The sequence below is a fragment of the Sodiomyces alkalinus genome (genome assembly GCF_003711515.1).
Source record: "Sodiomyces alkalinus F11 unplaced genomic scaffold SODALscaffold_5, whole genome shotgun sequence".
In the NCBI taxonomy this organism is placed as follows: Eukaryota; Fungi; Ascomycota; class Sordariomycetes; order Glomerellales; family Plectosphaerellaceae; genus Sodiomyces; species Sodiomyces alkalinus.
In genome coordinates, this window is record NW_021167083.1 from 1537475 (window position 1) to 1561956 (window position 24482).

The following is a 24482-nucleotide window of genomic DNA, read 5'->3' on the forward strand; positions in this document are numbered from 1 at the left end:
TGGAATCTGAGGTGCGATGGCCCCCATCCGCGGATGTGTCTATCCCAACCTGACAGCCCGTAGTTGATACAACAGATCAAATAGATATTGTAACCACCCCCCCTAAAACCGAGAAATATCTCTGCCGAATATCCAAGTAATAGCCCAGTACACAGGCACCATAATCTTGTTCCTCAAGCTCATGCTCCTGGTCAAGTAGGCCATCCTCCACAGCACCCAGGCGATCCGTCCCTTCAGCCCATCATACTTGCTCTGGTGGATGGCGTTCCAGCTGCCGAGGTAGGCCATGGTCCCCAGGTTGCGGAAGCGGAACGGCTTCGTATGGCTAGCGTAAATGATTTCGGGGTTCTCGGCGTGCTTGTTGAGGGCCTTGGCGAGATACACGGCCTGCTGTGCGGCGACCTGGGCGGTGGCAGGAAGCGATTGTCCGGCGATGGTCCCGCAGTCCCCCATGGCGAAGACGTCTGGCAGGACGCGGGGGTTGTTGCCTTGGTGGTCGACGACGCGAACGCGGAGGTAGTCGTCGGTGAGGATGCTGCCGCTCCGTTTGGCCGTCTCGATGTGAAGCGGGGCCGACGAGGCTGTTCCCGCGTCATCGACTACTTTTCCTTCTGCTTCTCCTTTCCTCTCTGATCTCTCCCCAACGGCCTCGGTCGGCGTGCGGAGTTCCTCGGCGGCAACCTTCTTCACGAGGGGGTTCTGCATAAGGCCGGTGCTCCAGACGACAATGCCGGCCGGGATTTCCCGGTCGCCGTACTCCTTGATCTTGAGACGGAGAGGACCGCCCTTCCCTTCGGGATCCGGGCGGATCTCCTGCAAGTGGTGTTCTGTTTTCACTTGGATCCCCTGACGGTGGAAGGTCTGGACGGCGTAGGCGGCAAGGTGGTGGTCGAACATGGGCAGGACCTTGGGAGCGATATCGTAGACGGTGATGGAGACGTGGCGCATGAGATGGGGGTAGAGGCGGGCGAGGTCATCATGGACGAGATCATGCAGTTCAGCGGCGAACTCGATACCGGTCGGCCCGCCACCCACGACGGCGAAGTGGAGGAGTTCGGAACGGGGGTCAGGGGAAGCCGATGAATCGACGTGTTGCATGGCGGCAGCACGCTCGAAGCACTGGAGGACACGGGAGCGGATGGCGCGGGCATCGCCAACGTCGCGGAGGAAATGGGCGTGGTCTCGAACACCGGGGACGTTGAAGGTCTGGGAATAAGCTCCAACGGCCAAGATGAGCTTGTCATAGGGGACGTCGATCATCTCACTCTTCTGATGGGGAACCGCGTCGGTGGCAGACGGCGGCTTGGGCTGAACCTGGACCGGAAGGGTGCGAGAGGACAACTCGTCAGCATAGGGGTTTGCCTCGACACGGACGGTCTTGGAGTTGAAGTCGATATCATCGGCCCAGCCCTGGTAGAAAGCGTCCGGCTTGAGGCGTCGGACGGACTCGAGGATGGCACGGAACTCGAGGGTGCCTACGGAGGTGGATGCTAGCAGCGGAGTGAAGACGAAGTAGGACCGTGGTGAGATGACGATGCGGTCGTATTTTCGGGGGTCAAGATCGCGGGCCAAGGCGTATCCTGCCCAGCCGGAGCCGAGGACGACTACCCTCTCTTTCCTGTGGTGGCCTGGCCGGTATTAGTTGAGACAGGACAGTTCAGTTAGACGGCTCTTCGTTTTTTTCCTGGCGGGACATGAGAAATGATCAAGACATCGGATGATGTGAGGGTAGTTCATTACTTGAGACGGCAGTGGAAACGGAGGCCGTATTTCTATTTCTGGGGCATCCTGTCCTACAAGTCGAACGGACGAACACGCTCGGCCAGGGGAAATGGCCCTTGGGCTTGGTTGGGACCATGATCGCTTGTTTCGCTATAGACTGTAGATGACTCGCGGGCGTTTGACGGACGTTTGATAATGGAATGCGTGGAGGGTGAAGAACGAGCGAAGACAGTATGGATTAAGGTAGCAATGAAGGTGTGATGAATGTGAGTGTTGGTGACGGAGAGGAGAGGAGAGCTTGTGGTTTTGAGTACCTTAAGATTCGAGTAATTGGGCTTGAGGAGGCACTGATATCATCGTGAAGTACCTTAGGTAGTATGGGGACAGTAATGCCGAGTAAGAGTGGATGGAAAGAGAAAAACGGAAATTCATGACTGTTGGGGATATAGGAAACCTTAGAGTAACCCATCAACCTGAGGCATAACTGTCATCTCGGTTGCTCCTTCTTCCTTTCCCTGGTGTCGTGAATAGTCCCAGCAGACTAGAGAAGGAGCACAGGTGCCCCTGCCGATATTATCCGCAATTTGGGGTGGCATGACGTAACCTGCTCGTTATACTGTCCGCAAGTCCCGTGTACTCCGGAGGTACGGTCACACACCGAGATGCTATCGTCAACCCCTTTGTCTAACCCTTTTTGTTGCTGTGTACAAGCGAAGTACTGACAACTGCAGATAAACTACACCACATAAGGTACCTACTCGTCCATGCTTCTGAACAAATACCAGCATGTATAAATAAAATAAAATAAAATAAAACACCCGGCCTCTTTCCCCCCCCCATCACTGCAACATAGAGTCGAGACTCTCGCCCAACACCCCCTCAATCTTGACAATCCACCGATGCGTCTCCCTCTCCACAACCTCATCGTCGTCGTCCTGCAGCTCGCTAATGTACGGCAACATCTCCGGCAGGGAAGCAAGCCACTCCTCCCCAAGCCTGTCCGTCAACGCCTGCTGGCACAGCACCGCCGCCAGCCTCACCGCCGCATGTTCCGCCCGCAGCTGCTTCAGCACCGCCGTGTTGATCTCCTTCTGGTGATCCTGCGAGTCCGCCGCCGCCGCCAGCTCCACCACCGCCGGGATCAGGCTCTCCCGCACGTCCACCTCCATCTTCGCCTTCGCCTTCGCCTTGTCCCTGTTCTTGTCCGACCCCGCCCGCCCCAGCTGCGACGTCAGCACCCGCGCCACCGCCCCGAAGTGCGACGGCGCCTGCCAGAACTCGTCCTGGTCGTGCTCGAAGCAGCGCCTCAACGTCCGCAGCACCGCGTCCCACAGCTGCCGCTGCTCCGTGACCTTCATGTCGCACCCTTCCAGCGTCGTCACCGCGTCCTCCAGGATGTACGTCGCGTAGCTCGTCACGATCGACTTGAGGCTGTCGAAGAACGTCTCCAGGAACTTGTACACGCTGTACCGTCGTGCCACCGCCCCTCGCGTATCCTTCTTGCCCAGCTGGGACGGCCATTCTACCATCTGCGTGAACACCGGCCGGAATGCCGCGTCGTTCAGCTTGTAGATCATCTTGAGTGCCACCTCGTTCAGCTGGCTTTCCACCTCGGCGATCTGCCCCAATTCCGCCGTCGAGAGCTCGCCCTTGGCCTGCATTTGCCTGCGAAGGTCGAGCGCATTCAGGAAAATGTTCGATAGCGAGGGCAAGTTCTTGCCAATGACCGACTTGGGGTGGCTATTGATGGCAACGCTCAGAATATCCACAAATTCACCAATGGCCTAACGTCTATTAGCTTTCTTTCTTTCTTTCTTTTTTTTTCTTCCGCCTCTCTCACATCAAAAACGTTGCAAAACGTACCTCGTAACCGGCTTCCGTCACAGCCGCCCAATTCTTCTCCAGTCCGGCGAAAAAGACCTTGGGTTCCACCTTGCGAGCAAGGAACCGAAGGCAGTTGAGCCGGCTATCGCTGGCCTCATCATCCAGGTCTGCCGTCGCCGCAGAAGCGCTCGACGCCGTAATGATCTTGTCGAGATACGCTCCCGTCACCATGTACGGTAAATGCTGAGCTACCGCCGTGATAAACGCGTAACCTGCATTGTGCAGCTCGCCGTGCGGCTCTTTCTCCTCGCCCACATCCAGGCTCTGTTCGATGTAAAGGATGGCTTGCGGCACAGCCAGCGACAGCACAGGCACGATGCCGTCCTGCAGCACATCCACGAGAGACGCGAGGCAGAGCAGTGCCATGACCCGGAGCCCGGCATCGGGCTGGCCCAGGCACTCCGGCCCTGCAATCGTCGTGGCCGCCGCCGCCACCGCCTCCAGGTCTTTCTTGCCATACTTCTCTGCGATCTTGTCCACCGACGCCACAGCCGTCCGCTTGTACCGCAGGTCCTCCGTGTCCCGGATCGCCGCCGTCAGCTGCGGCAGGAATCCGAGCAGAGCTGTCCGCGACGCAGCATCGCCCGTGCCCTCCTGGTCGACCCGGACCTCGAGCGCCCGGAGCACCTTGCGCCGCAGGTCCATCTCCGTCTTGTCCAGTAGATTCTCCACCGACTTGATGAACTCCCCGATCGACAGGAGGTTGAGTAGATTCGCCAGCGCCGAGCCGCAGCACTCGTGTAGATCCTTCTCGCCCTTGACCACGTCGGCAAGCGCAAGCGTGTCCTTGAGGAGAGTCGCGTACAGCTCCCGCATCTTTGATGTCTGCATGTCGTCCTGCTCCGCCAGCTCTCCAATTTCCTTCTTCAGCTTCTTCCCGGACAGCAGCGACGGGAACACGGCCAACTGCCGGAGAGCTGTCTTGTGCACGTCGTCCTTATCGCGCACATCGTCGCCCACTCCGAGAAGCGTCGATGAGAGTTCCGGCCTGGGTTGGAAAATGTCGCCGATGAGGGCGAGCAGCTGCGCCGCCGTCTGTAGCTGCACGTCGGCACCGTAGACGGAGAGCAGATCCGCCGTGAACGAGATGATGTTGGCGCTGGCCTCGTACTTGTCCACGAGCATGGCGATAAGCGCAAACAGGAACTCCGCAGGGCCGAGCGTGTTCACGAGTGACACGAAGAGGTCCTGCTTGCGATGCGAGGGGATGTGCTCGTAGGCCGTCACGAAGCTGCCGAGAAGCTCCGTCGCTCCCGCGATGGGATTCCGCTTGCCCTTCCTGAGGGACGCCATCAGCGGCGGGATGACCTCCTTGACCGTCTGGTTGACCACGTGCGCAGAGTAGTCGTCGTTTTGCCGGAGCACCGAGGCGCCCATGAACGTAAAGATGGGCATTACGCTGTGCAGAACCACATCGGGGGCAGCCGACGCCAGGCTCGCGATCAGCAGGAGCGCCGAGTTTTGCACGATCGGGCTCGTCGTCTTCTGTATGCAATTCGCCAGAAGATCACCGTACCCTCCAGAGCTCCCAATCTCCAGCTTCTTGTTCGTCTTGTCCTTGTACTCGGGCACCATTGCGATCAAGCTGGTAAGCACGAGGTTCTGCAGGTAGCCCAGCTCGGACCCTACCACGCTGCTGAACCGCTGCAGCTCGCCTAGCGTGTCGAAGAGGCTGTGCAGCAGCTCCGGGTGGGCTCGGGGGTTGCATCCTTCCACCAGCTGAAGCACGAAGGTGATGTCTCGCAGTATCTTGTTCAGCTCGGCCGGCGTATAAACCTGGGTCCCGCGATCGGCGTTGGAGGGACTGGTCCTACGGCGTTTGCTCGGTGGGGATTCCGTCGCCGTCTTTGTGCGCGTCTGGATGGACGAAAGGAAATGTGCGAGGACGTCGGTGGTAAGGTCGACATTCTTCAAGAGATCCGAAGCTTCGGTCGCAATGATGTCTTGGCCTTCTTGGTCGTCCCCTGACGGCTTCTGCTGCTCAATCTGTTGCTGCCGCGGCTGCTGCGGCTGCTGCCGTTGTTGCTGGTAAAGCTCCAGCATCGTACGAGAGACATCGGACTTGGTGTCGAGCTTCATGGACGGCCACATGTTCCGTATGCGCGTAAAGCTAGACCTCACCAGTTCGGGACGCTGTGCCGATTTGGGGTCCTGAATCACGGAGAGGAGGAAGTCCAACCCGCTGGAATCGTTCGCCACCACCGTCTGAGCAAATCTTTCGTGGAGAAGCTCCGGGCCGAGCTGCTCGGTCAGACACAGCGCCGCGACTTCGTCGGCGGATAGTGAAGCCCACCATCGGAACGCCGGGAGCAATAACTTCGTCCTCGACACGCTCCCGACGCTCTTAATCCGATTCAGAAGCGACAGGAGGTTGGATTTGACCCTCGGCAGTGGAGTAGCGGTGACATGGGCCGCTAGCCATGCAAACACGGACTGCCTGGTGGATGGGGAGAGGGCTTTTTTGCCACTCCCGTCCGTCTTCTTTCCGCCGCTCTCGAGACTGGAATGGAAAAGGGTGCCGAGGTGCTCCTCGTGCATGACACATTCCTCCAAGGCCGGCAGCACGATGCCAGTCAACAGTCGCGAGACCGCCTCACCCTCCAACTGGGGCGGTTCGGTGCCCTCGGGGAAGAGAACGCTTCCCGGCCAGAGGCCTCGCTTCTTCGCGTCACCGCTCTGAGCTGGCAACATGGTCCCTAGCCGCGCAAGGAGGTCGGCGGCGGCGCGACGGACTTTTCTGGAGGAATCAAGCAATGCAACGAGGACGTAAGGGAGCATGGCTTGGAAGTCTTTTCCTTCCATGTCCCCCGCCTGCAGCCGCTTCTTGACAGCATCCAGTGCCGCTGCACGAGCCAAGGTCGGATACGGGCCGCACCAGATATGTATGAAGAAGGCCACGAACGTGGAGTCGCTCGCGGCGTCCTGTCGGCGGAGGGCGGGCAGGTGGACAAACATCTCCAGTAGGGTCGGTTGTTCCGCGCTTTGCGCGACGACCCGGAGGAACAGCTGAGCGAGCTCCTCGAATGCGCTGCCGGGATTGGCAGAGAGGCCGGCTGGTAGAGACAGTTGCCGGACAGTCTGCTGCTGAAGCAATGTGTGCACGTCCTTCTGGAGTTGTTTCGGGGCCCCATCGACTTCCATGGCCAAGTCCTCCCCCGGCGGCGCACCAACGACCTTTTGCTGTCGAATCGACACGTCAAGCTTCATTTCGAGCTCCTCGATATCGATCTCTCCTTCTTCAATGACGCTCCGAATGATGTCACTCGAATCTCCGGTATGGCGGGACAAGTCGATCAGAGCCGAGCCGAGTTCCTTGCGCATGCTGCCCTCCGGATCGGTCTCGTCATTTAACCTGTGCGCAGCCAACACCAGCGACTTGAAGACAACGGCCACCTGCTTGTCTCTTATGACTTGGCCGGTTAGAACGGCTCGGATGACGGGCAGGCCACGAGGGTCGCCCTTCTTGCACAGGCGTTCCACCAGGGCCAGGCAAAGACCGTGGGCCAGCTTGTCGACCCGCTGTTGCCGTCCAATGTCGACGAGGGTGCCGCCCAGGTTGGGGACCTTGATGAGCGCCTTGGTCACCTTCCCGGACATTTGCTTGGCGGACCGATGGTGCGCCAGTATGGACAAGCACACGAGGCCCGGCCGCATGGTCTCGCTGGTCCACCCGTGGACGATCTGCTCCATAAAGGCGGACAGCACGCCGTCGTCCAGGTTGCCCTTGGAGGCGAAGATGGACACGGCCATGTAGGTGGCGATCTGCATGTTGGGGACCTTCTTCATGAGCATGGCCTCGCCAAAGACGGGTCCTAGTCGGTGTAGCAGGGCCTGGTCGTTGTCTTGTTGAACGGCCTGGCGTCCCGATCGGCCGTTGTCGAGCATGCCGTTGACGGCCTCTGTCATGATGCCTGCCCAGAAGGAGATGAGAGCAGGGTAGTGTTGCAGGTTGCGACAGGCTTCCAAGGTATAATCGGAAATCGCAGAGAGGAACGCCGGCTTATGGATGGCTTCGTGGACGAGGACAGACCGGGGAGGGGCGGTCAGGGAGCGGACGTATGGGTGTAGGAATCGGTATTCGTGCGGAAGCTGCGCGGGTAGGATGGAGAGGAGAGTCACGAAGGCGGGGATGGTGTGGTATGGTAGGAAGGTACATAGCAGAGCTCGGGTGTTCTCCTCGTGGATGCTAGAGGAAGAAAGATGGTGGTTAGTTACAGCGGAGGGCGGAGGGCGGAGGGCGGGTAGATCAAGACGTCGCTATCGGGGGCTAACGTAAGGGTTGGGGTTGCGGGTTAACGTACCGAAATCTCCGTACAAGCCACTCAACGGCTCGAATGGCGGGCATGAGACGTATACGGCTCCCGACGAGGCGGAGGAAGGCGTCGACCTTGGCATCGAGCTCCGCGTTCTCGGCGGCGGACATCTGGGTGCGGTCCTCATTCTGGCTCTGCTCGCTGAACAGGGTCAGGGCGAAGGGCTTGAAGCGGGCGTCGAGGTGGCAGAGCTCGTCGAAGCCGTCGTGGCATATTGTGTAGAGGGCCTGGAAGCTCTGGGCGGTGGCGACCTTGGGGTCGAAGAGGAGGGACTTGGAATGGGCGGCCTTGCGTGCCTTGGTGTCGAGGGACGACTTGGAATTGACCGCGATTTGCGCGAGCTGCGCGGCGAGAGAGGTGGCCATTATGCAGGCATCTGAGGAGAAATTGGGGAACTTCCTTTAGGGACTTGCAGGAGGACGGTTGTCGATTTGGTGTTGTAGGCTTTTCTTCCTCCTTTTTCTTTCCTCCTAGCTTTCTTCACGGAAAAGCAACTGAGAGTTGAACTGTAGATGCAGATTTGCGCTGGAAATTTTTGGACGGCGATTCGTTTTGCCGAGATCCAGGGTCCGATAAGAGATGTAGCCAATAAGATGGGGTACCGAGATATGTTATCGATAAGGCTATCTGATGCCCGTAACGGCGGTCGGGAACGAGCTCCTTCGGGGACTCCCAGGTCCCAAACAGGTCCTGACTCCTGACTCGGTATCAACATGTGTAAGAACTAATAACTGCATGCCCAATAGCTGGATCTGATGCTACAACGTACGTGAATCTGTATCCCCATATGGTATAGCTGACCGTTCCTGTCCCACATACCCGGCTTTACCTCCTACGGCGCCTGGTATTCAGGCTGATTCTTGCCCGCACCTCCAACGTCTTCCTCATAGCTTCTCCCTTCTTCGTAGATTCATAAGAGGATGCTTGGAAGAATCGGAGCGTTATATTGCCTCTGATCCTACTTTTATTCACCCTTTAACGAGACGCGAAACCAGTGAGTCGATCATTTCTCATCCCTTTCTCATCCTCGCCTCTTCACCCCCCTGAGCCATTTTCTCTCTTACCCTACCCCTCGACCGCCAACCCCGACAGCCGAGTCTCGTTTTTAGCAGCTAACCACACCACCACCACCATCTCTCACAGTCAACTCGGAGAGTAATTGGGACAGGATACAAGGATGGGCGCGGTACGTGGTATTGTGTTCTCTACAACGATGTCCTAGGTAGAACTAAAGTCCGTCCCCGTCCGCCCCCCCGCAGAAACTATACCCCCAGATTGTCCTCCTGGGCGACTCCCTCATCCAACACGCAACGGACATTATGGAAGGGTTTTCTTTTCAGGCAGCGTTGCAAGCCCGTAAGTATTTCTTTCACTGTGTGTGGCAAGCCACTCGTCACTGATTGGTGAAAGACGTCGCTCGTCGTCTCGACGTGATAAATCGAGGCTTCTCGGGGTACAACACTGAAAACGTCATCACGTTCCTCGACGACCTCTTTCAGCCTCCTTCCGAGACTGTCCCCAAAATTGACTACCTGGTAAGCCGTCATGCGCAGGCGTTGGGGGACCTTGGGGGACCTCCCAGCCAGCCCCCCTGACCTCGCAGTCTACAGGGCAATGAAGGAATGACTGACCAAACGGATGACTCCTCTCAAAGTTGATCCTCCTAGGCGCCAACGACGCGGTGCGTCCCTTCCCGGAACTGACGCAACACGTCCCCCAAGAGAAATACAAGACGAACCTGCGCACGATCATCTCGCACCCGGCCATCCGGGCGCACGGCCCCGAGATCCTGCTCGTGACGCCGCCCCCCGTGGACGAGATCCGGTGCAAGCAGTCCGACCTGGCGAAAGGCTGGCCCGACGTCTCGCGCTTCGCTGGGCTGAGCGCCGCGTACTCCCGGATCGCGCGCGACGTGGCGGCCGAGACGCCCGGCGTGGTCTCTGTCGATTTGTACACGGCGCTGGTCGACTACGCTGTCGCCCGGACGCCCGGGCACGATGCGGAGGGACCCCGGCTGGGCACGTTCGAGCTGGGGGAGAGCGGGAAGCTGGGGGAGTTGTTGCCGGATGGGGTGCATCTGAGCGGGGAGGCGTATAAGGTGTTCTTTGAGGCGGTGGTGCCGCATGTTCATCCTGAGTGGGCGAGTGAGGAGCCGGATCGGTCGGGGTATTTGTTCCCGGACTGGAGGGAGTTGTATTCGATGTAGCTGGCTGGCTGGCTGCTGGCTGGCTGGTTGTTGACGGGCTGGGTTGTGTGACACATGATGGGCTTTTTTTCTTCTTTTTTTTCTTCTTCTTTTTTCTTTTTCTGTTAGCCTTGCATGTTGCACTATAACAAATACGCGTACTGGTTTTTCCTAGATATCTCTCTGGCACATGTCATCCGATGTTCGAGAGGCCAGTCAAGGAGGACAAGAACAAGCATGGTATCTGTATGGTGTAGACAGTCGGTTCTTCAAGTTGGATATCAAAGTCGTGCCTAAGGTAGGTACGCCTTTAGGACTGGCACTGGCGAGTGTGGACTTTTACCACCCGTGATTTGGATCCTCGGAATAAACGGGTGGTACCTTACTAACATACCAGCCGATGATTGCCGTCAAGTTAAGGTACTTTGTGTTATCCCGAGCTCTTGTGGACTGGTCAAGTTGAAACCGTGATATTCGGTGTAGAGTTCATCAGGGTACGGAGTACGAATAATAAGGTAAGGTAGGGAGGTAGGTACCTAGAAAGTAAAATGTGTACTTCTTCTGTACCATTTTGGGTACCTGCCACGGAGGTGAACAATGCCAGACATCCAATCGAGGTCGTCCAGGGCCCAATCAACAGGCTACAGTGTACAGTGGCTTCTATGAGGTAGGTACCTATTCACGAGGACTACTTGTGTGCTGGAGTCTCGGTTTAGGGGCTTTCATGCTTGTGCGCAGGTAGCTTTATGTAGCTTGACAGGCTTGACAGGCATGACAGGCACCAAACAAAACAAACACACTGGCTGTCTCAAGGTTTCGGCTCCCTTTACCTAGGTACCTTAAGGTACTGTAGGCACTCTGCCCTTCCTCTATCCCATAACCCACACCTCCTCAGATCCCCAGATTCCCTCCTCTCCCTCCTCTCCCCTTCATTCTTCCACCCACCGTCGACACATCCATTCACACAGAACCGCTACTCCTCCCTACGCCGCCTCCTGTTCCACTCACCTTCGTCTCCCAGTCGTCCTCATTACATTCTCCTCTTTTTCTCTTCCATCCCCCACCCCGTCGACGTTTGGTTAAGCCCCCCGAATCCAACGATTCCTCCCGGACCGATCAACTGGATCCTCTACCACGAGTCTCTGACACTGCCCACGCAAGACAATTGATCACACTTGCCGCATCCGACGTCTGCCTGTCGTCCATCTAACCTACCGTATCCCCCCCCCACTGGCCTTTCTTGACTCCTGACTTCTCGACCTACCCCTCCTGGGCCGACCGCCTCGCCGACTACCCACCGAGAACAATCAACCTTTACCAAGTGCGAAGTCTTTATTCGAAAACAGAACTCCAAAGTGCTTGACTTGGTCTCATACCCCGGCTGTTTCGAAACCCTCGAAGCCTCTCACGCGTTCCCGAGACACAATCTCTTCTCGTCTAGCTCAGCCCCTATCTGTTGTCGTCGTCGATAAGTCGACTCGGATCCGACTCCAACAAAGAAGTCTTTCCTCGTAACCTCCCCGAGGGTTTCTTTTGTCAGAAAGAAGAAGAAGAAAAAATTGTCGAAATCGTCCACACTCGGGATAACAATACTACTCTCGCCGTCGACGACCTTTGTGGTCTCGCCGTGCGATGTGGGAGGGGAGGCGTGTCTCGTAAGCTTCCATCCAAGGGATCGAAGTGGGAGAGCCAACGGAAACATTCACAAACGAAAGGCCTTTATCGCTACTGCTGCTACGATCCTCTGTTACTGCCACTGCCACTGCCACTGCTGCTGCTACTGCTATTGCTATTGCAACTGCTCCTGCTCCTGTTCCTGCCACGGTTACTGCCCAACCTCTGCCACAACCCCGTCACCGGTGGACAACAACAGCTACAACAACAACAGTTACGTCGTATGGGCAGTGCCTCTCCCTCGCCCCACTTGTCGTCCTTCGCATACCTTTGCTAGATGCCGTTTCTTTGGTCTCCTGTTTTTATTGCGAGTTTCGGACAGTCCTTTTCTTGAACGGTATCCTTACCTCTACGCCCTGCCTCGTCTTGAATTTCCCGACAACACCTCCACAGAATAGAAACTTCCAAACGTAACACGCTTCTACCCGACACACACACACACCGGAGAGACGAGGATCGCATCGTGGACGGGAATGGATCCTCGTTTCCCTGTTACGCGAGACCAATTGTTCAGCCTGCAGATGGACCTCAAGCACATCCAGCTTGTCCAGAGCAGTCAAGCCGAGCGCATTGCCAGACTTGAACGACGCCAGGAGCAGGATGCCCAGCTCAAATCGGTCTGGCAACAACCGCCCTTTCCAGGCGTGCTGGCTGGTACCCCTCAATATGGTGTGTTGGCTTTTTTCTTTTTTTTTTCTTTTTTTTTCTTTTTTTCTCTCCCGCCCCTTCTTTTGTGAACCTCACTCACACCGCATCGACCAGCAGGCCCTACCCACTTCAACCCAAGCGATCTTTACGAGACGGACGACCAGGAAAACCTGCTCAGCTCTCTTCATCTCGGGCCGGCCGAGGAGGAACCTGTCCGCCGGGGTGCCGCCTCCCGGGCCAATAGCGTTCGCTTCGATGAGAGCGCCCTACGACAGTCCGACTGGGGCGGCGGCGGCGGCGGCGGCGGCGGCCAGAGCAACCGCCATTCGGGGGAATTCGGGGGCCCCCCTCGGCCCAGCAGTGGCCTGTTGATGGAAAGATCGCTCTCGCACAAATCCGACGGGAGGCATAGCTCGGCCGGCCACTCGGTCCATTCGGTGCATTCGTTGGCGTCGGGACGGGCCAGCAGCCTGGGCCTACACACGGACAACTACACGGGCAGCAGCAACGAGGACGACTCGCCGGTCGACCTGCCAGGACCGCCCCCCGAGTTTTTCATCCTGGGCTCGGTGCCGTCCATCGTGCGATGCTGGCTGACTCCCCACTTCGCCCACGACACCATCCACTACGTGGACATTTGCACGGGGTCGCAAAAGTCGACGATCGATTACTCGGTCGTCAGGGACCTCGACCTCGCAGACGAACTACAACGGGACGTCGACGGCGTGTGCAGGCTTCGGACCACCGTCTACCTTGTCGAGGCCACCGTCGCCGAGAGACCGCACCGGCCATCCCACCCGGGCCAGATCCCGAGCATCACGGCAACGTTCGAGGTGACGGGCGTGGAGCAGGACGAGAACGCCGAGGCCAAGAAAGGAATCCAGGTTTTCATCGGAAGCGACACTTTGCGTGCACACGTGGCCGACATTTTCCTTTCTCAAAACCGGATGACCCTGGTCGGGAACGACCGGGAGAAGCTTTCGGTGCCGTTCGTGCGGCCGGAGGACGACGTGGTGTTCAAACACATCTACACGACCAACGCCGTTCCGGTTTCGGGGAAGCCGAAGCTCAATGCCAACGCTGCCCCGTTCGTCTTGGGAAAGTCGAGTGGGCAGCACGTTGCCCCGGTGGTGCAGCAGCGGGATCTGGACGAGTCCGTATCCGCAAGCGCAGCAGCCGCACCAAACGGTGCCGGGGTCGAGAAGGACGAGGAAGAGGCGGTGCACGGTCGAGCCACCTCTTGCCCTCCGGGACAGGATGGGCGCTCTGGGACTGGGATGGGAACGGGAAAGCCGAACGGGGCAGGAGGCCGCCGTCCTGAGACGGATGCAGAGGCCGACGAGAAGACGAAGGAGGGTACTGCGCACCCATCAAAGACGAGGGAAGGTGGCTTGGGGCTATCTTCGTCTGCTTCGAATGTGGACAGCACGGAGGGCAATCCGCAGCCGGCGAGCGGGATCGGAATCTGGGGTTCGTGGCGGCACGGGACACCGGGGGCGGGGGCGGGGGCGGAGACCGGGCAGCGCGAAGGAGCACCGCTCAGCGGATATCAGCCTGCGGGACGAGGAGGGCGCAGCATGAAAGTGTTGAAGCCTCTCAAGTCGACGTCGTCGTCTTCTGCGCGCACGGGAGCGTCGTACGAACCAGCGCCGCCTCCTCGGAGTAGCGGCGAGTATCGACGCAAGAGCCAGACGGCAATTACGGCCATGGGTGCTGGCGGCGGCGCGGGGGGCAGCGACAGCGGGTCGAGCAACGTGATCCGGTGGGAGTCGTCGAAGAGGGCGATGGGCACCGGCGCGCCAGTCCATTCGTCTCGGGACGCGCGTAGCACGACGAGTACGACAAGTGCGGGTTCGGGTTCGGGTTCGGGGGTTGCCCCTCTGACGCCCATCTCTCGGTCTACGAACAATCCGATCGGAGGGGCGTCGGCTTTCTCGTGGATGAACCCGGCGGGCAAGGCGAAACCGGCGGCCACGGCCGAGTGAATACAGGCCCTTGTCCCATATGTCGGTCTTCTCTTACACTACTCCTTTTGTCACACTGTTTTTCGTGCCCCCTGAGAGAGTAATGATAATCAAAATCAATTCAACCAATAAACGGATACAAGCCACCTTTTGGAGTGAATTATAGTTATCGGTCACTTGGGTAGATGTCGAGATGGTTGTTGTGTAACTGAACTGGTCCGGGCGAGTTCGCTGCCGTACTTGCTTACCTAAGCACATAGAACGGAACGGCTTAGGTAATTTCTCGGTAGTGGGTGGCTTCTGTCGGCTATTATTTCTCCATTTCTCCCCGCCCCCACCACTGATTAGATAAGACCTGTGAGACCTAAGAGCTCCGCGACCTCTGAGACGTTGTACTCTGAGACCTCGAACATCAAAAATCATACGAGGGTGGAAACTTCGTCTCCCTTCGTTCGCTTAGGGGTAATGATAGTTCCGTAATTGACACGAGATTGTGTCTTTTTACTTTCTTTTTCTTTGTCTCAGTCGATATTTAGAGTCCCCCTTTACATCTCCCGCGTCAATGCGACTCCATAGAGCGTCCGCTTCCGCTTCCGCTTCGTTTCGCACCTTGACGACTCCTCCTATTCCTCGCCTCACCGTCTCTCCTCGGACGTCTTCTTGCTCCCTACTATCCGTGCGCACCACAGCACCTCCTCGTCGTCCCGTTTCGCCCCTCCACGGCGTCGTCCCAGCCCGCACAATGTCAATGTCCAGCCAACCCCCAGCACCACAGCGTCGCTTCAAGCGACCCGTCGTCTTGTAAAGCCTTCTCGTCCTCCCCTGCCCCTCCTCTTTCCCAAAACGAAAACATGGCTAACACAAGAACCCCGTCTCTCTCCCGCTCAGCGTCTGCGACATCCAGGACAAATTCCGCACGACCATCTGGAACTTCGACAAAATGGTCCTCACGGCCGCCAAGGTCCTCCGCGCAGCCCACATCCTCCGCCTCCCCGTGCACACGACGACCCAGAACCGCGCGCGCCTGGGCGACACCGTCCCGGAGCTCGCCGCCCTGCTGACCCCGCGGGCCGACGGTGGCGCCCTGGTCCACCCGCCGGTCGACAAGACGCGGTTCAGCATGTGGGTGCCCGAAGTGGCGGCGCAGCTCACCAGCGACGCAGACGCAAAGGCAGATGCAGACGGACCGGCGGAGGTGATCCTCGTGGGCATCGAGGCGCACATCTGCGTCACGCAGACGGCGCTGGACCTCTTGGCGAATGGGCACAAGGTGTATGTCCTCGCGGACGGGGTGAGCAGCTGCAACCGCGAGGAGGTGGGGGTTGCGCTGGCGAGGTTGAGGGCGGAAGGGGTGACGGTTACGACGAGCGAGAGCGTGATGTACGAGCTGATGGGCGATGCGAAGGTGGCGGAGTTTAAGCAGATTGTGGGGCTTGTCAAGGATACGAGTGCGCAGACGAGAGATGTTTTGCAGTCTTTGTTGTAGGTTTTTTTCCGTTTTTTCCGTTTTCTTCGGTTTTTCCTTTTTTTCCGTTTTTTCCTTTTTTTCCTTTTCTTCTTCTTTTTTCTTCTGTTTCTTTCTTTTTCTTTCGAGAGACCTAGGGACTTTCGCCGTAAGGATGGCTTTCGAACTCGCTATGTAGAACTGCATATAGCATACTTGCGCGCACACCCACGCGCCTATCAGTCCTCCAGCTTGATCTCCCTCACCTTCGCCGTAGACAGCCACCTCAACTCGGACTGAGCCGGCATCCTCCGAAACCTCGCCAACTCATCCAGGAAAGCCGGCACGAACGTCCCCGGGCCCTGGACGTCCTGGCGCGCGGCAGCCCACTCCGCGGCAATCTCAAAGTGCAGCAGCGCCGCGACGACGGCCGCCAGCAGGTCGCGCGGTCCCCCGACAGGCTGCGCCGCAGCAGCAGCGCTGATGACGGTGCCGAGCGAGCAGCCCGTCCCCGTTACCTGGCCCAGCAGCGGGTGGCCGTTGGAGACGGCCAAGGTGCGCACGCCGTCGCTGACGACGTCGGTGGCGCCGGTCATGAGGACGACGTTGCGTTCGCGCGCGGCCAGGCGGCGCACGATGGCGGCGCGCTGCTGCTCGTCGAGCGCCGACGGGGCCGAGTCGACGCCTTTTTGCTGGGTTGGCGGGGCCTCGCCTAGTACAGTTGTGATTTCGCCTTCGTTGCCCTTGATGATGTCGAGGTAGCCGGCGGACATGATGGTTTTGACGGCGTCGCGGCGGACGGATGTTGCGCCGGCTCTGGGGGTGGGAGAGGGTCAGATAAGAGCAGAGATAAAAGAAAAAGGAGAAGGGAATAAAGAATGAACATACCCTACTGGGTCAAAGACAACCGGCCGGCCCGCAGCGTTGTACGCCTTGAGGGCCTTGACATAATTCTGCAACCCCTCCGGCGTGACGGTCCCCATATTAATGACCAGCGCGCCGCCCAGCCTGGCCAAGTCGCCGGCCTCCTCACCGTAGTTCGCCATGATAGGCGAGGCGCCCACGGCCAGGGCGACGTTGGCCGCAAAGTTCTGCACGACAAGGTTCGTCATGTTGTGCGACAAGGGTCCGTTCTGATCGACGGCGCGGATAAGCGCCGGCACGCGGGCGACGAGGTCCTTCGCCACGTCGTCGACGTCAGCGGCAGCGGCCGACGAGACGACGCCCTTGCGGAAGGCCGGCGGGGTGCGGACAATGGTAAGAAAGTCGCGGGATGCCTGTTCCGGGTCCGGGGCGGCGATGATGGCGCTCACGACGGCGACGCCGTCGATGGCCTTGGTCGGGGTGGCGGACTGGTAGATGACGCGCTGGGCGTTGTCTGGCTTGATGCCGCCTATGCAAACGGTCGGGACGGAGGCGGCGGCGGGGCTGGCGCTGGCGAGGGAGGCGAGGATGGAGCGGAGGCCTGCGGTGCCGATGATGCGCTTTGTGTTGTCCTTTCTGTGTTGTGTGAGCTGAAAAAATATATATATATATATATATATATATATATAAAAAGACCAAAAAAAGGAACAAATAAAGGGAGGAGACATGTCCCGTCAGGTTCAACGGGCTTCGGGCTCAAACTCACGTCTGCGTGGAAAACACGGTGCCGATGCCGAGATAGTCGGCTCCCTGTTCGGCGGCCGTGATGGCCTCTTCGACCGTGCCGGTGCTGACACCGATAATGGCGTCCGGACCAAGCAATTTGCGGGCTGTGGGCAGGTCTATAAGGGAACAGAAGACGTTAGCCCATCTTTCATTCTTCCTTCTTTTCTCGGTTTGTATCCTCCCACATCTCCCTCATGTCAAGGCAGCTCACCCATATCATCCTGTCCGACGTGAACGCCCTCACAGCCAACCGCCAGGGCGACATCAACCCGGTCGTTGATGAGCAGAGGCACGCCATAGCGACGGGTGACTTCATGCAGACGCCGGGCGATGGCGATCTGAGCGCCCGTGTCCGACGTCTTGTCTCTGAGCTGGACGAGGGTCACGCCCCCTTTGACGGCCGCCTCGACGACCTGAGCCAGGTCCTTGTCTCCCAGGATGGCCGGGGTCGAGTCCGTCACCAGATAGAGTGAGTAGTCTACCTTGGGCTTCCCCATCTTGTGCGTTGTGTTGAGAAAGGGGGTCGAGGAGGGGGGTCGAGGACTCGAGGTATGGTGAGCTCCGGGTATTGCTTTCTTTTGGTTGCGGGTCGGCAAGACAATAGATTGACGTTATGACGGTTTAGATATTTGATAATTAGAAGAGTAGACTTGGGGTTGTGGGTCGCCAAGACGGCGTCGGGGGCAAAAAAGGGGGACAAGACGGTTGAGAATGTTGAGAGTTGAGAGTTAATGAGGGTTGGGAGTTACGAGTTGAGATATATTTCTATATATTTCTACCTACGTTGCGTGTACGTCAGACCTCGGTGTGTCGGTGTCGGTGTCGGGGTCGGTGAATCAGTACCCCTATTTCGGTAAGACTCGGTGAGGCTCAGATATCGCAAAAGTCGACTACCCTACTTGGTAGTGGAAAGGATGATGCCAGCTGACAAACATGGTCGATCGATAGTATTTACTGATGTTTACAGTTTTGTTCTCCTCGACTAGAGGCGAAGAGTAATGAACCGTTGTCACTGTTGAGATATTCCTATAAAACCCTAGCCTCTCCCCCTTCTCCCCCTCTCCCACTCTGACTGCCCTGCTTCCAAATCCGGGTCTCACGCCCAGGGGCAGAACCCACCAAGAGAAAAGTCTCAATAATTCCAAACAACATCCGCCATCACATTCATGTTATCAATAAAAGAAGTCCATGAAGGATCGTTAAAGGCTTCCTCCCAGAACGTCCCGTACGGGTCTGAGAACGTCCTCGTAGCCGCACCGGTCATTGCTAGAGCACCCTCACCTGCGCTCCCGCTCACCTGCGCACCATCATCCATTGCCAAGGCTAGTACCATCTGCTCCTGTTGTTGTTGTTGATGTTGTTGTTGTTGTTGTTCCTGTTGCTGCTGCTGCTGCTGTTGTTGTTGTTCCTGCTGCTGATACTGCTGCTGCTGCTGCTGCTGCTGCGTCTGCGGCTGCGGCTGACCCGTCCCACAGCAACAACCCGCATTATACGCATCAAGCTCCTTCGCAACAATCCCCTTAAGATGGGAAATAACCTGCCCGACCCGTTCCAGCGGATCAAAATACCCAGCGACCTTCGACACGGGGTTCGCCACCAGCTCCCCCCCGCGACGCCCCCGCCTGCGCCGCTCGACGTAGCGCCTCATCTCCTCGACCTCGCGGTCCGCCATCTCGTCCAGCGGGATCTGCTTCGACACCGCCCCGAGGTCCCACCCGGGCACCTGCAGCGCCAGGAGCTTGAGGCACACCAGCACCACGTAGAGCCAGTCCGACGTGCCCAGGCACGTGAACCGCGGCGGCACGTACACGTGCACGTGCACCCTACCGCCGCCGAAACGCGTGTCCAGGAAACGCCGCGCCGCGCCGACACAGTTCCAGAGCAGGCCCAGCCTTTCCGGGTGTCGGAGCGTGGAGCGGGGGTTTTGGCTTTCTGAGATGCTGACCTCGTATAAGAGCACTTCGGCGACTGATATGTGAGATAGTAATACGGCTGCATCTTGATGTCAGCAACGCCGGTTGTTTTCCTCCGTTCAATCAAAAAAAAAAAGATAAGATGGTAGAAACCCAGAACGTACGGTTCGTCCTCAGTCCGTCCGGTAGAGACGACCTGAATAGGTCGATTTCTTGCTGGAAGGACTGCACTATCATGGTCAGGGGGAGCTGCATAGACTGCAAGCTGGTGCTGTCTTGCTGCCCCAGTGAAAGAGAAATAGACTGTGCAAGTTTCTGGATGCGAAATAAATGCACCAAGAACTGATCGCCGGGATATTCAGCCCGTTCCTCGATGGTTTTGCAGCATTTCTCGAGATATGGCGTAATGGTAAAAGCATTGGGTGTTTTGTTCGTGTTGAACATCCTGCATCCGAAGGTGACGGTGGACAAAAAGTACCCGTCAGTCAGCATGCATACGACTCCCGGTAAAAGATTCTGTGTCTATCACGCATGTGCCCTACAATGAATTGAGATAATAGCAGCCGGTAAAAGCCCTCATGTGGTCGAGCGTGACCGTCGAAGACAGCCTGGGGCCCTGCGTCGCCAGAGACTCCCTACACCCGAGACCGATGCACATCGACCTCGCCAGGAAGAGCAAATTGGTGATCTGGAAGCTGCTCAAGTTATACTGAAACCTGAGAGCACGAAAGGGCCGAGATCTACACGTCAGAACTGAATGCGCACAACCGCAGGTCAAGGTGAGCTGGGGGGGGAGAAAAGGGGAGGGGGCTCCCTTACCACGCAACCAAGAGCTGCAAGCTCTGCAACACATCCAGGCTATTCCGCGGCCTCGTGATAGCCGCCCGAGAAATCTCGCCGAGGAGTCTGTCGCCGAGGACAAGCTGACGAAAGGCATCCAGACGGTACGCCACCACCACGACGCCCTTGAAGAGGAACGGATGCCGCGCGGCGAGCTGAGTGGCGGCGAGACCCGGCGGCGGGATGACGAAGGGGTACAGCGGCGCCATGACCGCGCGGAAGGTCTGCAGGAGCTGTTCGGCCTCGTCGCCGGACGGCCATGGCACGTCGTCTGGGTGGATCGGATGGGGTAACGGGTCGCTGCTGTCGTCGTGGCTAATGCTCATGAGACTCGCCGGCGATTCTCCTGCATCTTCTGAGGGGGAGGAGCCGTCGTCACCGTCGTCACCGTCGTCACCGTCGTCACCATCGTCACCGTCTGAGGATGGGGCCCCTTCGTCGACTTCGGGGAAGATGTGGTGGAACCGATGGACCGTCACAGTCCCCATCTTCCGCCTTTTCACCGACCGATGCTCCACCGGGGCGGGATCATGATCGAGAGCCGGAGCGGGAGTCGCAGTCGGAGCGGAACCGGAACCGGAACCGGAACCAAACGTGGCGAAAGTGGACCCTCCGGTCTGCCCCCCGCGAAGCTGCGAGGCAAGTTCCTCAAGCCTCTTCTCCAGCTCAGCCACCTTGGTGGGCCTGGGCTCCTTCTTCGCCCGAGGCGGGGCCGGCGTCTGCGACGCACATGGCTTCTCCAGCCTGTGACACCTATGCAAAATGCAAGAACGGAGCGGGGCGGATGACCCCGGCTTCTCTGTCAGTCGCCGAAGCAGAACCGAATACTCGGGTCTCACGGGTTCAACCTGCTTGCACACTCACCTCTCGCACTTGCTGCTCTCCGGCGGTCCAGGGATGCATCGAGACTTGGCCTTCGCGCATGTCGTACAGGCCGTCGGGCCCCTGGGCTTGGGGTTTTCCAGAGTCATGGATGTGATGCAAGTGGTATGTACTGCATATACGCCACGCCGTATAACATGAGTCTCCTGACAACTACCGTTTCCCAGAAATATCCTCGTACAGGCCATATGGTATGAATATATGACAGACCTCCATGGGATAATAATGCTGGTGCCTAGTGATACCGAAGGTATAACATAACGTATTTCCTCTAACCCCTGCAGAAGGGGGGGCGCTCGTCTGGCCTTCGTCAGACCCTGGACCTTGGGTGTCAGTGTCAGTGTCGAGATTCAAGGTTCGACGGCCTTTCTTGTCTTTGCGTGTAAGTCGTAGATGAGATGCTTTGTCCCTGGCCAATCGATTGAGTTGCCCATGGAACAAAATGCCCTACATCACGATCGGGATGGAGTGTACGGAGTACGGAGTGAAGCATTTACTCCGCTTCCAATGGAGACGGAGGAGATGCGAACTCCGTTCCGCGAATGATATGATCCACGTGACTCCGCATGTGACTTGTCATGTGATATCAAGTCCACTCGAATGCCGAAATGAGCATGATGAATATGCATCTCGATGGTCCCCCGGACTTCATACCATACGCACCTAATGTCATGATGGAATTTACCATGGTCACTCGAATAGGGAAAGGGAAGAGTCCCAAGTTATGTTGTGGGGGAATCCAATAGGCCCGTCACCTCCCGCCAAACGGCGCCAAGGTATCCGGGTAATGGTTCTTTGATATTTCGAATAGAAATCTACGACAGCTACCACTATCCTTGGTGGGTAGGTGTGCGTATGACGAGTAAAAAGAAGTTAGGCCAAGAGGATAGATACGAAGAGAAGCCGCTAGCAAGTTCAATACCGCAGGGCCGTTGACCGCTCCAAGGAACGTGATGTGTGGGAATGGCCGGGATGGGCGCGATGGGTTGGGTGAGCTCTCCTGAATGTCAACGAACCCTAAAAAAAAAAAACCACCCGGAAAAAGTTCATTGTTCAGGCGCTGACCCTGGCCCTGGCATCGACGCCCTGAGCAGCCGCCGCCCGGGCCTCGCGGTCCAGCAAGGTGTCGATGACGCCCACGCCGTCGTCGTAGTCGGCAGCGGCCTTGATCTCCTTCTTCGCCTCGGCGATGCCCAGCTGTTCGTCCGTCCAGAGCGGCTTCTCGGCCGCCGCCTCGGGCTCGCCCACGCCGAGGAACCCTCCCTCGGCAGCCCAGGCCGAGGTCCGCTTGATGTCGAGCTTGGTCCAGATCTCGTCGATGGCCTCGACCAGCTGATCGCGGTACTCCTTGGTGTGGCCCGGCGTGGGCGTGATGCGCAGCCGCTCCTGTCCGACGGGCACGGTGGGGTAGTTGATCGACTGCACGTAGATCTGGTAGTCGTGCAGCAGCATGTCGGACGCCTTCTTGGCCAGCTCGGCGTTGCCCACCAGGATGGGCACGATGTGCGACGGGTTGGGGATCACGGGGATGTCCCGCTGCCCGAGCGCCTCCTTCACCGCCCGCGTGTGCAGCTGCTGCAGCCGGCGGTCGCCCGCGTGCTCCATCTGGTACTCGATCGCCGCCTGCGCACCGGCCATGGTGGCCGGCGGCAGCGTCGTCGTGAAAATAAACCCGGGCGCGAGGGACCGGATCATGTCGACAAACTTGGCGTTGCCGGCGATGTAGCCGCCCACACAGCCGTACGCCTTGCCCAGCGTGCCCGTGATGATGTCCACGCGGTCCTGGATCGTGCCCCTGGGCCGGCCCTGGCGGTGGGCTTCAAAGTCGAGGTGCTCGGCCACGCCGGCACCGTGCGGGCCGTACATGCCCACGGCGTGCACTTCATCGAGGAAGGTAATGGCTCCGTACTTGTCCGCGAGGTCGCAGATGGCCTCGATGGGCCCGATGGAGCCGCACATGCTGTATACGGATTCAAAGGCGATGATCTTGGGCACATGAAGGGGGAGCGATGCCAGCTTCGCCTCGAGATCGGCCACGTCGTTGTGCTTGAAGACGATCTTCTTGGTGCCGGAATGGCGAATGCCCTGGATCATGGAGGCGTGGTTCAGGCTGTCGGAGAGAATGACGCAGTCGGGCAGCTTGCTGCCGAGCGTAGCCAGGGTCGCGTCGTTGGCGACGTAGCAGGAGCTGAACACCAGGGCGGCCTCCTTGGCGTGCAGTTTGGCGACGGTCGCCTCTAGCTCGACGGCGTGCTTGTTGTGGCCGGAAATGTTCCGCGTGCCACCGGCTCCAGCGCCGTACTCGTCTAGGGTCTCGTGCATCCTGCGTAAGACTTGTGGGTTCCTGCCCATGCCCAGGTAGTCGTTCGCGCACCAGACCGTGACGTGATGGTCCTTTTCGGCCATGTGGGCGCGAGGAAATTCCTTGGCCAGACGGTTAATGTTGTTGAAGTAGCGGTACGACTTGTCCTTGTGCTTCTTCCCGAGCTCGTGCTCGTAAAAGGCGTCATAATTGAACTTGACCTTGGCAGCGTCCAAGATGGCAGATTCACCGGGACGAATGGGGGCGAAGCTACGGGGGATCTTGACTATTTTGATGGAGGCGAGAAGTTAGCAAGAGACATCTAGACCCTATATAATAATAAAAAGAGAGGGAAAAAAAAGGAAAAAAAAGGAGACGGAGAGAGGGAAAGAGAAACTAGAGAGACCAACCAGTAGTATCACGACCACCGACCAGGGTCGGCTCAACGTTCTCGACAGGGCGAGCCTCATGAACGCTGCTGGTATGGATCTTGGCCTTGGCCGACTTGGAGTGCCCGCTCATGGCCCGAATGCCTGCGACCAGCGAGGCGCCGGGAAACCCGGCACCGAGGCCATGGTGACCCGACCGGACCGTAAGGGCCTTCCCCATGATGGGGCAGCGGTGAGCAAGCAGCTGCAGCTTGGACATGGTGCCGCCGCAGGGGGAGGCAGGAGCCCGGGGACGGGCCGAGGTCGACAGGGCGCGAAGTTTGGCGGGGGAGGCGTTCTTCAGAAACGGGCACAGGGCCTTGGACTGGTGAAGTGCGGCCTCCATGACGGGCGAATATCAATGGGAGGAAGGAAGTCGTCAATTCGGTCTCGAAATTTGGTGAGTAATAATTCCCGAGCTGTGCTGCGTACAGCGGTAGATTTTTTAATGTTTTTTTTTTGGTCTTTTTCTCTTTTCTTCAAAAGGCGAAGCTGGCTGCCACGAATGGCAGAGAGCGAAGAGTCGGACGAGGGGACAAAACGACAGTGTTCTCTCAGCGGAGTGAAAACGAAGCAAGAGACGAAATCATAGAATGCACTCCAGTAGGTGTTGTTAAATAATGGTTGAGGGAA

At 58.2% G+C, this 24482-nt stretch overlaps 8 protein-coding genes across 8 annotated transcripts; 3 read left to right on the forward strand and 5 right to left on the reverse strand.

Annotated features, from left to right (window-relative positions):
- Positions 1 to 102: 102 nt before the first annotated feature.
- SODALDRAFT_324191 (putative pyridine nucleotide-disulfide oxidoreductase) lies at positions 103 to 1858 on the reverse strand (the record flags this gene model as incomplete). Its single annotated transcript, XM_028609863.1, has 2 exons — positions 103 to 1628; positions 1798 to 1858. 2 exons carry the CDS (start codon positions 1856 to 1858, stop codon positions 103 to 105), a joined length of 1587 nt encoding a protein of 528 aa, XP_028466591.1.
- Positions 1859 to 2561: 703 nt separating this feature from the next.
- SODALDRAFT_277526 (BP28CT domain-containing protein) lies at positions 2562 to 8284 on the reverse strand (the record flags this gene model as incomplete). The annotated part of the gene is made up of 3 exons (XM_028608072.1): positions 2562 to 3506; positions 3586 to 7792; positions 7908 to 8284. The coding sequence occupies 3 exons, from the start codon at positions 8282 to 8284 to the stop codon at positions 2562 to 2564; spliced, it is 5529 nt and encodes a 1842-aa protein (XP_028466592.1).
- A 147-nt stretch (positions 8285 to 8431) lies between these two features.
- SODALDRAFT_378947 (GDSL Lipase/Acylhydrolase family protein) lies at positions 8432 to 10425 on the forward strand (the record flags this gene model as incomplete). The annotated part of the gene is made up of 5 exons (XM_028615012.1): positions 8432 to 8486; positions 9063 to 9112; positions 9179 to 9275; positions 9330 to 9454; positions 9574 to 10425. The coding sequence occupies 5 exons, from the start codon at positions 8432 to 8434 to the stop codon at positions 10123 to 10125; spliced, it is 879 nt and encodes a 292-aa protein (XP_028466593.1). The 3' UTR covers positions 10126 to 10425.
- A 1604-nt stretch (positions 10426 to 12029) lies between these two features.
- SODALDRAFT_170962 (hypothetical protein) lies at positions 12030 to 14428 on the forward strand. Its single transcript, XM_028607004.1, has 2 exons — positions 12030 to 12447; positions 12544 to 14428. Exons 1-2 carry the CDS (start codon positions 12252 to 12254, stop codon positions 14409 to 14411), a joined length of 2064 nt encoding a protein of 687 aa, XP_028466594.1. The 5' UTR covers positions 12030 to 12251; the 3' UTR covers positions 14412 to 14428.
- Positions 14429 to 15132: 704 nt separating this feature from the next.
- On the forward strand, positions 15133 to 15876 carry SODALDRAFT_340063 (isochorismatase domain-containing protein; the record flags this gene model as incomplete). Its single annotated transcript, XM_028612913.1, has 2 exons — positions 15133 to 15191; positions 15279 to 15876. The coding sequence occupies 2 exons, from the start codon at positions 15133 to 15135 to the stop codon at positions 15874 to 15876; spliced, it is 657 nt and encodes a 218-aa protein (XP_028466595.1).
- A 197-nt stretch (positions 15877 to 16073) lies between these two features.
- Positions 16074 to 17981, reverse strand: SODALDRAFT_277560 (TMP-TENI-domain-containing protein; the record flags this gene model as incomplete). Its single annotated transcript, XM_028608074.1, has 4 exons — positions 16074 to 16650; positions 16723 to 17334; positions 17465 to 17600; positions 17696 to 17981. The coding sequence occupies 4 exons, from the start codon at positions 17979 to 17981 to the stop codon at positions 16074 to 16076; spliced, it is 1611 nt and encodes a 536-aa protein (XP_028466596.1).
- Positions 17982 to 18487: 506 nt separating this feature from the next.
- SODALDRAFT_333414 (hypothetical protein) lies at positions 18488 to 21391 on the reverse strand. The gene is made up of 6 exons (XM_028611963.1): positions 21330 to 21391; positions 21102 to 21231; positions 20217 to 20990; positions 19940 to 20113; positions 19562 to 19842; positions 18488 to 19476 (listed from the first exon to the last, which is right to left on the reverse strand). Exons 2-6 carry the CDS (start codon positions 21206 to 21208, stop codon positions 18617 to 18619), a joined length of 2196 nt encoding a protein of 731 aa, XP_028466597.1. The 5' UTR covers positions 21209 to 21231; positions 21330 to 21391; the 3' UTR covers positions 18488 to 18616.
- Positions 21392 to 21979: 588 nt separating this feature from the next.
- SODALDRAFT_171006 (tetrapyrrole biosynthesis, 5-aminolevulinic acid synthase) lies at positions 21980 to 24394 on the reverse strand. The gene is made up of 2 exons (XM_028607005.1): positions 23832 to 24394; positions 21980 to 23707 (listed from the first exon to the last, which is right to left on the reverse strand). The coding sequence occupies exons 1-2, from the start codon at positions 24193 to 24195 to the stop codon at positions 22173 to 22175; spliced, it is 1899 nt and encodes a 632-aa protein (XP_028466598.1). The 5' UTR covers positions 24196 to 24394; the 3' UTR covers positions 21980 to 22172.
- Between the last annotated feature and the right edge of the window lie 88 nt (positions 24395 to 24482).